General features: G+C 34.6%; 2 protein-coding genes across 3 annotated transcripts; one reads left to right on the top strand and one right to left on the bottom strand.

Moving 5' to 3' along the window:
- Positions 1 to 2,827: 2,827 nt before the first annotated feature.
- Positions 2,828 to 5,686, top strand: LOC110628501 (probable E3 ubiquitin-protein ligase EDA40). Its single transcript, XM_021775188.2, has 2 exons — positions 2,828 to 3,550; positions 3,650 to 5,686. Exons 1-2 carry the CDS (start codon positions 3,146 to 3,148, stop codon positions 5,387 to 5,389), a joined length of 2,145 nt encoding a protein of 714 aa, XP_021630880.1. The 5' UTR covers positions 2,828 to 3,145; the 3' UTR covers positions 5,390 to 5,686.
- Positions 5,687 to 8,196: 2,510 nt separating this feature from the next.
- LOC110628348 (protein RMD5 homolog) lies at positions 8,197 to 13,144 on the bottom strand. Of its 2 annotated transcripts, XM_021774982.2 has the most exons (3): positions 12,997 to 13,122; positions 11,734 to 11,780; positions 8,197 to 9,582 (listed from the first exon to the last, which is right to left on the bottom strand). In XM_021774982.2, the coding sequence occupies exons 2-3, from the start codon at positions 11,762 to 11,764 to the stop codon at positions 8,387 to 8,389; spliced, it is 1,227 nt and encodes a 408-aa protein (XP_021630674.1). In that variant the 5' UTR covers positions 11,765 to 11,780; positions 12,997 to 13,122; the 3' UTR covers positions 8,197 to 8,386. The 2 variants fall into 2 exon arrangements, with proteins under 2 accessions (XP_021630674.1, XP_021630675.1); XM_021774983.2 differs by lacking the exon at positions 11,734 to 11,780 and having other exon boundaries at positions 12,997 to 13,144.
- Between the last annotated feature and the right edge of the window lie 1,087 nt (positions 13,145 to 14,231).

Genomic DNA, 14,231 nt, shown 5'->3' with positions numbered 1-14,231 from the left:
GGTTCTATGTATTCAGACATAGGGCATGGAGGTTAAGCTTGGTAGAGGATCACTGGTGTACTCCCTGGGGGCTGTTTCAGGTTGGTTTACCTGAGTTGTTTTTCGGTTAAGCCTGGTCGTTTTTGTAAAAAGGTTTCATGTATGGATTTTATCAGTGTTCAGGTTAGGCTTGCTACGGGTTCTGGCGGCCTTAAGCCGATCTGGATCCTAGCGCCGAGCAGTTTGGACCGTTACAGAGGGGTACCAGTTTCCGGGCTGTTACAGTCTGAATTTAAATTTTCTCTATGTAATTTGTCTAATATGAGATTTAAATGCTATAATGTATGAGTTTTTCCGAACGAGTTCATTTATTTTTTAAAAAATTATTTTTTAGTCAATGAAATTTAACATAATTAACATTTTTGTCATTCTATTTTGGCGACCAACACTTAAATCTCTCACTTTCTCTTTCATCCGAATTCGCAGTCCTTCCGTTCCAAATGACTCTTTGGTCAAAGAATCTAAGGTGAAAGGTAAAATTTTTTACCAAAAATACTCTTAATAAACTTAATAAAACTCCTCTCAACGTAAAATCTTTTTATTCTTTTTCTCCCTCATATCTTCTCTATGTGATTTGTCTAGATTTTTTCTATATAGTTTGTCTAATATGAGATTTAAATGCTACAATGTATGAGTTTTTTTGAAAGACTTCATTTATTTTAAAGTGAGCAAAATGAAATTTACGTAAATAAAGTATTGTTTGGGTACATCAATAATTTATGCTAAAAACCGTAGCCAGCATAAGTAGGGATAATCACGTGCCACATGGGACATCAATGGAAGGGGAAAAAAAAAACAAGTAAACTAACCTCAGCCGGTAGCCGGTAAAGTAAAGCTTGACATCCAAGAGTGAACGTAGAAACACAAAAATATAGTCAACCGTGAGAAGAAAAAGGCAGAAGCAGTAATAAAAATAATTAAAAAAAAACAGATTTTAGTCGCGGTAAACGAGGTTAAATTAAATAATTTACTGTGGCGTTTGTTAACGGCCGTACACGAGCTGTGTATCGATAAAAGCAGGAGGAGTTGACTAACGCCGTCCACTTGGAAGGTATTCTCAAATCTCAAGACGGCGAGCAGTCCGGCGGAGGTAACGGCGTTATGGGGTGAGCACGTGACATGTTTTTGGTTTTTGACAGAGATAGGAAGTGGTGTCAAATATGTCAACTCAACCGTCGTAGTGATGCTTTTTGGGAAGCTACTTTACTTCTTTCTCAGATTACCCTGCAACGTTCCACGTATGCTATCATAATTTTCGTTTTTCACATTATTTTTTTAATTTTTATATAAAAATAAACAAAATAATCTGAACTTAAATATTTTAACTATAAAAAATTATTACAGATATATATATATAATTTTATCTAATAATAGAAATTATAAATAAAATTATCCAATCATTCTCTCTTTGAATTTTTCATTTCATTTTCAAATCATAATAATTAGCCTGAATGATTAGAGAGAATGCACTTTAATTTATTATAATAGGCTAGTTAACAGAGCTAAGACTTAAATATTAATTTTTGAATATACAAATTAAAAATTAAAAAATATTTAATTTAATTATTAAATATTATTAATAACTAATAAATATTTAAACAATTAAATTAAATGTAATTATTAAATAAATATTTAAAAACTAGTCTATAAGCAGCTATTATTAGTTTTATTTTAAATTAAATATTCATCCATTTTATAATTTTTATTCACTTTATTTTTTATATATATTAAAAAATATTTTTTATTAATTTTTAAATATTCGATTTAAATATATTAATTCTACTGGTTATGGAAATATTTGTATGTGGTTTGAGATGTATATAAAAATTAGTAAAAAAATTATTTTTTCATTAAAAAATATTCTAAAAAAATAATTTATTATTTTCAAAATATGAAATAAATATTTTTTATAAAAAATTTTCATAAAAAATATTTTTTAGATATAAATTATTATCTATACACAAAAAAGTATATATATATATATATATGAGTAACGGTAACTTGCCAAGTGATTTAGACCATTTTAATTATGGCCCAATATTTTATTAATTGGGATTTTCTTAGAGGAATTTTGATTTTATTTGATTTTATTATTTTTTTAATATTCTGGTTCAGTGCCTCTTCATTCCCTAGGGATCGCTGTGCTCAAAATAATGGCTGCTGTCACTGTTAATTTTTATTTTTATTATTTTTTTGGGTAAAACTCGAAATGGATACGGATATACACATTAACCGTATGGAGCCAAATCTTGAAGATCTCTCTCATTTACTGCTTCGCAATCAAACAAAATATCACCTCTGCACGCACAGAGAGACCCTCAGATGGGTGATGGTGTGAAGAGTAATTTTGATTGTGAAGATGTGGTAAGATAGCATAGAGTAAGTCCAAATACTGAATCAAAATGCGCCCTTGATAACTTCAATCGAAAATTTATTTTAAAAATTATAATATTTGGATCTTATTTGATTGGAGTAGATGAATTAAGATTGCAGGTCGATTTCCGTTCTGCTAGGATGAACTCCAAATATCTTTGCTAATCCGATTAAGCGGAGCATGCGGTTTTTTTCTAATCTATTCTGTGCATTTGAAGGTTGAAAGAGAAGTCGGTGAAACGTAACGTGGGAGTAACTAGTAGGACAGTGCCCTGTTATTAAAAAAGACAAAAGAGAGAGAGCCAATTCCGTTGACTTGTACTGTTGGTAGCAACCTACACCTGCCAGTCACAATACAAATCCCGATGCCCAACTTTGCTTTAAATGTAACAATTGCCTTTTTCCTCTCCAGTTTTTTTTCCTTTTTATTGGATATTTCACGTCCCATTCGGCTACCGAAGCAATTCCCGGAGAGAAAAATAAAGGGAGAGAGAAAGGGTTTTAAAATTTTGGCAGCTACAGTGAGAGCTTTTCATATCAGTAATCATCTTTTGGGAGCCATTAGAAAGAAAGAGAAAAAAACAGAACAACCTCTGCTTCTACTTCTTTTAATTTGTCTCCTCTTCATTTCTCATTTCACCTCCTTCATGCTCAATCCATTTGACACTCATCAAATCCTTCAGAAAACAGCCCTTTGAGACTCTGAGAAGAAAACACAGTTTTCTATTTCACAATGGTGACTGGTTGGAGAAGAGCGTTTTGTACATCCATTCCTAAAGAGCGAGAAACCACTGTATTCACAGAGAAGCAGCAGCAACAACAACAACGTTCCAAAAACAATACTGCCACCACCGCCCCCAGTACCCATAGCCCAAGAATAAGCTCCAAGTTTGGATTTTTCTCCAATCCATCAACACCCCGTTTAAAATCTCAGTCTGTATCGAGCCCAAGTCTCCGGTGCCGGACAACCACGGCTACGACTCCTACATCGTCGGTACCCAACAGCCCAAAGTTCCAATGCAAAACTGCAACCACAAAAAAATGCATCAGCCCAAGATTATTCAACTCATCCAATCCCTCCTCTCCGAATTCCCCCTCCAGCTTCTCTCTTCTCAAAGCCAGCCTCCGTCTCTCCAGAGTAAGTATTGTATTTCCTTTTATTACAATCAAATCCTAAAGTATATGGAACGTTTCCTTTTCAATGATCGCTGAAATGCTTTATTTTTTGGGTTTGCAGAGTAGATGCGGAATCTGCTTGCAGAGCGTGAAAAGTGCTCAAGGAGCAGCTATCTTCACAGCGGAATGCAGCCATGTGTTCCACTTCCCTTGCGTAGCTGCACACGTGAAGAAGCAGAAGCTCCTTACGTGCCCTGTTTGTCGCGCCACCTGGAAAGAACTACCTTTGCTCTCTGTCCACCACAAACCAGAAATAAAGAAAGCAGACGAAAAGCTCAAAGAGCTTTCAAAAATCAGGAACTTGAGAATCTACAACGACGATGAGCCTCTCATGTCTCCTTCTCCCGGTTCGCTCTTCAATCCTATACCTGAATTGGAAGAAAACGACGTCGAAGATGATGATGAGAACGCAACTCAAGAGTTTCAAGGCTTTCTTGTCAATCCAACTCCAGTCAAAGTTAGTAATCCCTTCAAGGTGAATGCTAAAAGTGTGGAGGTCAGTTTGTTGCCGGAGTCTGCGTTGCTCACAGTTGGGAAGAGTTCCCAGACGCAAGTTGTTATACTTAAGGTGAAAGCCCCACCGTCTCCAGCGGCACGCCGACCACCCATTGATTTGGTGACGGTTCTCGACGTGAGTGAGATGATGCGCGGGGTAAATTCACAAATGATGAAACGGGTGATGCGCCGTCTAATATCTTCATTGAATTCCACTGATCGGTTGTCGATTGTGGCCTTCTCAGCGACGTCCAAGCGGTTATTGCCGTTGAGGAGGATGACGGTCGAAGGACGGAGATCGGCACGTCGGATTGTTGATGCGCTGGGGAGTACTGGTCAAGGGATGAGTGCAAACGACGCGCTTAAAAAGGCCACGAAAGTGATTGAAGATCGCCGAGTGAAGAATCCCATTGCCAGCATTATCATTATATCCAACGGTCAAGATGACCGGTCCTATGTGAACTCGGTTGCTCAGAAACGTTCATCAAGGATCGTGTCGTCGACCCGTTTTTCTCACATGGAAATTCCTGTGCACTCCATTAGTCTCGGAAGCATAAGCGCGTGCAAGAACTCGCCAACTGAGGATGCATTGGCCAAGTACGCGAGTGGATTGTTAAGCGTTGTGGTTCAAGATCTTAAACTTCAAATCGGGTTTATTTCCGGTTCACATCCTGCAGAAATATCAGCTGTTTACTCACTCACCGGTCGGCCCAGTGCATTTGGACCCGGTTCGGTCCGGCTTGGGGATCTCCACGCCGAGGAAGAGAGAGAATTACTCGTAGAATTGAAAGTGCCAGCTGCTTCAAATGGGTCCCAGCATATATTATCGGTACAGTCATCGTTTAAAGACCCATTATCGCAGGAGCCAATCTTATCTAAAGAAAAAGCACTGTTAATGCCCCGCCCCCAAACCGTTCGATCATCAGTGCCCAATATCCAATGGCTGAAGGACCTTCACATCACCACTAGAGCAATAGCTGAATCTCAGCGATTAATGGATCATAAAGATTTGTCTGGAGCTTATCATTTATTATCCTCGGCTCGAGCTTTGATGATGCAGTCGAGTGACGGCTCCACAATAGATCATTTGCGCAGCTTAGAGGCGGAGCTCGCTGAAGTGCATAGACGGAGACAGCAGCTGGTGGAGAGCCAAAGGCAGAGAATTCAACAATCGGAGGAGAAGCCTGAGCCTATTACGCCGACATCGGCGTGGAGAGCAGCGGAGAGATTGGCTAAATTGGCGATTATGAGAAAGCATATGAACAGGGTTAGCGATTTGCACGGTTTCGAAAATGCCAGATTTTGAATTATTTTTTTATTTTCTATATTATGGGATACACAGAAATATTTAAAAAAAAATAAAAAAAAATGTAAAAAGAGGGAAAATGATTGAGTAAAGCCAGGCCCATAATAGAGACAAGAAGTAGCAGACGGCTAGGCCCTTTCTGCAAAGAAAAGAAAAGATAATGAGATGAAAGGGATTAGGACAGTGATGCACATCCTGGTTTGCTTTTGTCTCCATTGTCCCAAATTTTTATTTTGCACCCAAATGTTTCATGTATATGAAAATGTAATTTTATTTAAAATTGGTTGCTTATGTGAATTATAATGATGTTGATGGGCTTAAATGAAATTTTGAAGAAAATGCCAAATTGAGCTCAGAATTAGATTGTATGGAAACGCTTTATTTTTGGGAAATTCAATGGGGGAGATGAGAGGATTTTGTTTTTTCCTCATTTGGTCCTAATCATATGATTAGTATAGAATTTAATTAAATGAAAACTCTAAATACATCCTTTCATTTATTATTTGATAAAAAAGTTTGAAAAACATGTTTTAAACTATTTTAGAAATTTCATAATTGATTATCTTTTTATTAAATAATCTTTTTATTAAATAGAATAATATTTAAATATATTAAATTTCATGTCAGCATCATTTCAATTGAATAATTATATTAGATATCATGATGGGGATTAAATCGAGATTAATCAATATATTTTTATACGATCACAATAATATAACTTTATTATTAGAATGAATCATCTAACCAAAGATTCTCACTGAATTACCTTTCTTTGTAAGAAATGAAATTATTCAAAATTGGGAGCACCAATTATAAATGAGAGAAAAGACAATTAGGAAGAAAAGTTTTATTCCCTTTAATAGATTTATTTAGCAAAATATTAAATATATTAGAAATGTGAAAGATGAATATAATGAAAGGTTTGAAATGTGGGAAGAAGCATTTGATTGGAATTGTGGAATGTACACTTGAGTATGATTTATTTTATTTTATTTTATTTTTGGCACCTCTCTCTCTCCCTTTCTCATGTGTTGCGCACTAATGAAAGATTTGGGCAAATTAATAGTTGAACAAAAAAAAAAGAAATTAAATGGAAACAAAAACACACCCATGAATGTGTCCCACTCATCCAAAATTTTGGATGCTTAGTGGAAGGGATTCACCCACTAATAAAGAAAAAGGCAGAGCAGATTTTCTTCATATAGAAAATACACAGAGAGAGAGAGAGAGGATTCATGCATATTGATTGAATAGAAGAAGTCTCATTTGCTTCCAAGCTGTTGGTTCCCATAGTGAGTGGACATAATCATGTCAGTTCATAATCTTAAACAAGGATATGCCAAAAAAAAAAAAGAAAAAAAAAATCAAGATTTTTTCTTTTCCTTTAAAAAAAAAGGAAAAAAAAATCATTCATCATAACATGCCAAACTGTCAGATAAGAGTTGCAAATTATTACTCTTAAGTATTCATCATTTAATTTATATTAATCAGGTGTTGAGCAATACATGAAATCAAACATTATACAAAATTCATGTTTTTACATATTTTCTGATAAGATTTTTTTTTCAATTGAATATTAATGTTTTATTAACGAAATAAACTTGAATTTATCATATGAATTATATAATTTTTACCATGAAATTAAATTAGACTATACATAAATAGGATGTATTAAAGTGCAAAATAAACCAAATAGTAGTAATAATAATAATAATGAAAAGAGGAGTAGCTTTACAGAGTAGGCTAAGTAGTGGGATTAAAAAGGGAAAAAGAAGAAATGGGGATCCAAGGAAGCAACATGAACAAATTATGCTCAACTCAGCATTAGCTTTATCCTACTACACACGGTTAACATTATGGACAACAGTTAATGACATATGAAATAAACCTCATTATCTCATCTCTTCCTACTTTAATTACTAATCACATGCCCAGGAGAAGGACCACCTTATCATCAAATGACTTTTAACCTCTTATTAATTTTGCATTTAGTTATTATTATTATTATTTGATTTTTATTTCAAATTTTAAATATGCTCGTGTTTGCGAAAGGAGAAAAGGGAGCCTTTTCAAGAAGCGTGAAACTGCATGAAGAAGATGAATCCAGAGGTGGAATTAATGGGGTAATGAGCTCTTCAGGGAGTGGTGGTGATGATTTTTCCTTAAATTGCGCATACAACTTCAAAGCTTTTTAGTGGCATTGATGAGTTGCCTGCTTTGTGTTGCTTCTTTTTCCTTTTTTTAATGGTGGCATATAGAACAAGCACACCATTGCAAATATGTCCAACTTACCCAAATCCCAATAAAGTTGCAGCTCTTCATCTACTATCTCATGCATGTTTCACCATCAAGTACGACCATGCATTTGTACACCCTCAGCCAAAAAACTCTAGATTCATCGATTTCTGGCCATATGAATTATGAAAGAAGCCAGATATTGATGAATGATAATGATGCCTTCTTTTGAGTCTCCCTGTGCGTTTATTGTTTTTTGCTTACTCAAAAGCTGCACTGTATAATGAATGATCATCTTCCATAAAAAGTTGAGAGATGATATAAACTTTTGCTTTCACCAATTTATCAGATCATGCAAACCCCTAGAGGGTAGAAAAAGTCTTGACAAATCACCTTAGTGTTGGCACCAGGAAACTTGGGGGGAAGCAAATCTTGATCTTTGTTTATGGGCATGGAGCTCTAGGCCCAATGCTCCCTAGCTGAAATTGGATCCCTGCAAAGTTTGGCATGGTACTACAAAGCTTTAGAGTGGTGCCTGTCCTGGAACCAGTTGTCCATTCATTCCCAAACACTGATGTGAAAAGAATTTCTATTTACAACAAATGCATCAACAAACAGTACACAATAGACCAGCTTTGCCACTGAGCATGCCCTTGGCTAGACAACACACACCACCAACAGTTTCTACACAATTTCATACATTTAAAAGAGGGAGAGAGGAGAGAGTTTGATACATGACAATGTACACGTAAAGAGTACACATCAGAAATACAGCTGCCTACACTGTGTTGCATCGATATCAGATGGACAGTAAGGGCACTTGAAGGTTTTGGAGCTATTCTTTGACATCTTATTGATAGACTGTTTGCACAGCACGTGACCACAGGTCATCAACATTGGGGGATTCTCATCAGTGGATTGCTCCTTAGACACTGGGCATACAAAGATGGAATGGAACTGAAACTCTTTATCCAGCTCTACAGGCACTGGCAACTGCTTCATTGAATGCCACTCCTGTTTCTTTCCTGCCATCACAGTCATGAACTTCAAAAGTGGTGGTAAACCTTGAAACCCAGCTGCTATTGTCACACTCAATGGGCTCTCAAAAGACTGCCCCAGAAGATTACAGAATTGCCTGGTTAGCTCGTCAGCCACTGTGTTCCAATTAGCCGGAGACTGTAATTCGGAGTATGGGGAGCGATCAAGCTTTCCAGCCCATAGGAGACAGCCCATGAGCTTCTGAATTTCACCCAAATGGTTGGATGCAAAAGGAGTAATATTTGTTCTAGCATATGCAAGAGCTTCACTTCTACTTCCATTTTGCAGTATTTCCACAAACTGCAAGCGATGAAGTTTCAGCTGAAGGTCTGAACCATTTTGTTTAAGTTTATCAGAGTTGGCAGCAGCCCATTTCAATGCTGGCTCTAGGTTTCGATCCTTCATAGCTTCTATTATCAGATACATTTCAGAGAACATGGATCTCATAGCAATAGTAGATTCTAGTTCCTTGGCCTCATGTATGAAGCAGTCACCAATACTAAACAAGCCATGTCGGTAAAAATGGCTTGCAATGATCTGGTTGACAGTGTGGGTATCAAAGTCGATGTTTCTGTAAGCCTTGGAAATATCTGGGTTGAAGGATTTCTCTAGCTGCTTTGGGTACTTGCTCAGGGCTATATTGAGTTCCTTCTGTGTGCCTTCCAGCTGACTGAGAGGAGAAGTTTCTTGCAGCTTTCTATTAAGCTCATCAAGAACAGATTTATAGTTAAATTCAGCACCAGAGTGTTCAGACCGTATTCTTTCCACTGCATTTTCAATTTCTTGCATGATCTGGTCGATCACTTCTTGAGCTTTAGAACTGGACAGCTTTTGCTTCTTTGCAACACGATCAAATGCATCCTTAATGGGATTCAAATCCATTTTCACCTTTCTATTCACTATATTAATATGCAAAGCACCTGTATGAAAATAATTAAGGAGAGAATAACTTCCATCAGTTTTTATTGGAAAGAACTACATGGCCATGGCAATACAAGGTAATTAGTATCTATGAAAAACTAAGTCAAGCAAAAGCATCAACAATGTGTGCATGCCTGTTGGGGTGGGGTTGCAGAGGCAGGGAGTTCGGTGGGTTAGGTTTTAACTTCAGCTACTAAAAAAGAGATAAAGAAATGAAGGCAATTGCAAACAACATAGCAAAACAAGGGGAACAAATCAACAAACATAAGCATGATATCAAGAAACCATCACACCACTGAAATGTTCGAAAGGGAAGAAAAGGGTCATCACTCTGTTGTCTCTACCCATGTGTCTAAAATTGCAACCCCCTCCCAGTAAAGAATATTCCTAATGCGTTAGAAGGAAACAAACTAATAGAAGCTTGTAGGTGATACATTACAATGAAAATTGCCTCAAAATGGCTGGACAAAATATTGTCTCCACCACATCAAAGCTTCCTTCAGCACTTTGTGAGTTTTTCAACTTCGAGTTTTATTGAGAAAAGAAAGCTACAAAATAATTGGTTTACTATGGTAGTACATTATTAACAAAAGAAAAGAAAAGAAAAAAAAGTAAAAAGCCCTCAAGAAATCCAGATATAGTAACCTGCTCACAAGCCACGGACAAGAATCAAACATGAAGACAAAATGATTTGACCTACAAGCAAGGGGTAGCCACTGAACCAGAACAGGCAGTTCCAATCCAAAGCTTCAAGAGACCAGAACTAGACAATTCCTTATTGGTTTTAGTTTGATTCTGGGTTTGACTAAATCCCACAGTTAATTTTTTTTTCTCTAGTTCTGTAAAAGAAAAAAAAAATTTCCGTGCTTGACTTCAGATGCACCTATCAGGTTTTGACCAATCCAGTTCGATCAACAACAAAAGCAAGGATCCAACTATATATTTTGAAAAACTTCATGATGTTTTTACAGTTACAAATTCAAAGAATGCTTCTGCAATTTTAGGGATGGTTGAAGAATTATACATGAAGACTGGTTGATAGAGACTGAAAACGTAACAAATATCTATTTCAATCAAGTTCTTTTTTAAAAAAATTCTTTTTTATTTTAAATTTGAAGAAATATCCAAAAAAGGCATTTCTTTCCCTATACTAAATTTAGCATGAATTTAAGATACCCATTTTGTTGTAATTCTAATAAATCTTTTTTTTCCCTCTTCTTACGAAGTTCAAGAACAGCACTTGATGCATGCATATTTTGGCTTACGTCGCTAGCAATCTACCTTTAAAGCATCAATAAAGAATAAGCAACAGAAAAATTGGTGTCCATATCTACAATATGGTTTGAATTAACGACCAGTTCATTATCTAAATAAATCTTTTGCTTGGCGTTAACGTTACTACCGTTATTTATGGATTATAAAAGTTGATGTTGTAAAGGCCATTATACAACGGCGATGGCGTAACCAACCTTTGGCTGTTATTTAATGGATTACGTAAGGGTCATTAAAGCCTTTTTCTGTCGAAAATTTTTGGATGTTTTTACTGTATTCACATGAAGCCAAGGGAAGCAAAAGGCTAGCTTATTTATTCAGCTCCTCTTCATTTTCTCTCCAGTCATGTTGCCATTTTCTCTTGACTATTTCTTAATTTTCCCAATAACCAAGTAAAATCCTTTATTTCCCTAAAAAGTTTGAGCTTAAGGCCATAATCATCACATAGACAGGGTGATTTTGAAGCGACAGAGAGCAAATAGTGAGTTACTTATTAGTTTTTCTAATTTATTGCTATTTTCTAAAATCATTTTAGGTAAATACATAAATACTTGGAGAATAATATCAAAGAAAACTTTAGCCATTAACATACAGAACAAATTTTTTTAAAAAAAAAATCACGAAATTAACCATTGAAATTTTCATAAATTAAATAGTATGTTTAAAACCTAATTTTTAAATTAATACTAATGATGTCCAAGAATAAGGGATTTATGTCTTTATTTTATCTGTGTCTATTATTTAGTTGTATATCCTAATTTAATTACATCTTTAAATATGTATTTATTTCATGAACTTTGAAAAATTTTCAGAAAAATTTGTATTGCGACAGGCTATTACCATTATGTTATAGACATTATAGGCAATGTATCCCCTACCTGTGACCAGCTGACTGCACTTCAAGACCATGACCTACATGTAATAACTATAAAAGCAAAAAAGCATGTATCAGAAGTGTATTTCCTCAGAAGCATAAAAATGCTCTGTATTTACTTCCAATCCCCTTGGAATAAGCATTTCTATTAACATAATGCTAACCAGACAGTATAACCAAGTGGAAGACAAACATGTGACAAAAGACTCCTCAACTTGACCCCGAAATATAAAGCAATCTTCAAGAACAAGTGGCCGGCAGTAACAGCAAATCTAATGCAAATGTCTGAACACAGGCTTAAAATTGCAGAGAACGCCTTCAAAGTTCAAACCATCGTGTGCCAAGCAATTGCAAACAGTGAAGAAAGTTCTGCTTTCTAGATTAAAACAAATTCCGCATTAATTTAAGCCCGTTAATTAACAAGTGATGCTATAAAAAGAGAAGGCAACTGCTAACATGTTCCCTACAAGGGCTGTCACCAAAACACAATTTATATAGTTCAGACACCTCAAAATGCAAGAAGACATTACTTGCCAGATTAAATGAAAGCATAATTTGCTAACTAAGCAGAAAGAGGTAGAACTGATTTTATCATCTGAAGTACACTAAATATCTCAAAAGCAAAAACCACATAGCAGATTCATTGAACTTGAAGAAGTTAAAACAATATCTACCAGGATTGTTTCTAAGGAAGTTCCCGGAGTAGGACTCTAAAACTTGAACTGGTATGTTTATCCTATCAACTAACTTGATCAAAGCAAAAATTACAAATTTAGATGGAAACTCTACAGCATCTCAAGACAATTAGATCAACATCAATAATTAATTCTAACTGCATAAACAGATAATAGCATGACCATATTCCAATAAAAAAGGAGGGAAAAAAACAGTAATGCACTTCTGTATCACACATAAAACCCATCATTCAAGTGCATCAATCATAAAAATATATAAAAAAAAAAATTATTTCCAAAATCAAATCTAAAACTCAGTTATCAAGAAAGGAAGATCATCAAGGTCATTTAATTCACAAAATATTCTAAATCAATCAAAGAAGCAAAAGAATTAACAAGGCAGAAGTTGAACAAAAAGAAATGCTATAAACAAACAGGAGATTCAAAATACCCTTTCTAACTATAAAGTTAAGAGATGAAGAGAAACCATTCGAAAATAGAAATAACAAAACAAATATAACAGAAAGGAAATGATCTAGATTTAGAGAATTCTGAACCGAAATAAAAAGGGAAGAGAGAGATACTAGGTTTACCAGAGAGAGATTGAGAGGGAAATTCTGAGAGAAATCAAGGAGAGAAATTTCGGTGGGAAGTAAACGCCGATCTCCGGAGGAGAAAGGAGAAGATTTGTATTTATATTTGCGAAAATAGCCTCGACATTATTGTTATTTCCGGTTCTATCATGTTGCTTTTAACACTAGGGCGGCGGGTACGGATATTTTTGTCACAGTTAAATCCTGGCCGTTGGCTTCACATTAGAAGAAACGTCGTGTATAAAGTTAGGGCTAAATTTCAAGCTTACCAAATTTCGAGCATTCTAGTCCGAACTCGATCATTTCTTGTGTTTTTTTTTTTTTTTTTTTTTTTTTTTCTCCACTGAAAATAAAACAGTGTTTGAATATTTTAAATATTTAATAAATTTTATTTATTTTATATATATCAAATTTAACGAACAATATTTTTTCAATAAAATTTAAAAAATTCCCATAGCCAAAAAACAGAAACTAGTAGGAGTAAATAAACTCATATGCAGCCCAAGCCTAAAAAAAACCCTAAACTACATTGGTCAATAAAGCAAAGTCCGATTACCTCCTCACAACTTCACGACCGTCTAAAAACTAGGTCGACGAGATAATGACTTTGCAAGATCATATAAACTCTTCTGATGAGGTCATAGATGGTGATATAACAACGGTGAAGTTATGAGATTGAAGATAATGTAAAATTTTTTTTAAAGCATTTATATATATTTATTTTTTTGAATCGAAAATGGAAAATTAAATAAGTAAAATTTAAAATCTTTTAAATTTATTAAAATACACTTATTATTAAATTAAAATATATTTAATACAACATAAAATATCAAGGAAAAAAAATAGTGTTCTTCAAAATTGTGCACACAATCCCCAAGTATGTAATATTTTGAGGGGGAAAACAGTAATGCACTATAGGAAGACCATGTTCTCTTGTTTTTATGTATACATGGAATCATCTACCATGGATTTTATCTAAAATCTGATCATGTCTCATTTCAATAAAAGAGCTTTCCTTGGGTATATTTCAGTAAAATAAGATGAATTCAAATTATAAAATATATTTTTTTATAATTTTTATTTTTTTGGATTATAGTAATATATTTATTGATTATTATTTTTTTGGATTATAGTAATAAATATTCAAAAAATTTCTTAATATTTAATAAAATTTAAGATATTTAAAATATATATAATTAAAAAATTAATAAAAAAAATAATACTTTTAATGTGTG

Source organism: Manihot esculenta, chromosome 12, assembly GCF_001659605.2.
Source record: "Manihot esculenta cultivar AM560-2 chromosome 12, M.esculenta_v8, whole genome shotgun sequence".
NCBI lineage: Eukaryota > Viridiplantae > Streptophyta > Magnoliopsida > Malpighiales > Euphorbiaceae > Manihot > Manihot esculenta.
This window is presented reverse-complemented; position numbering and strand designations above follow the sequence as displayed.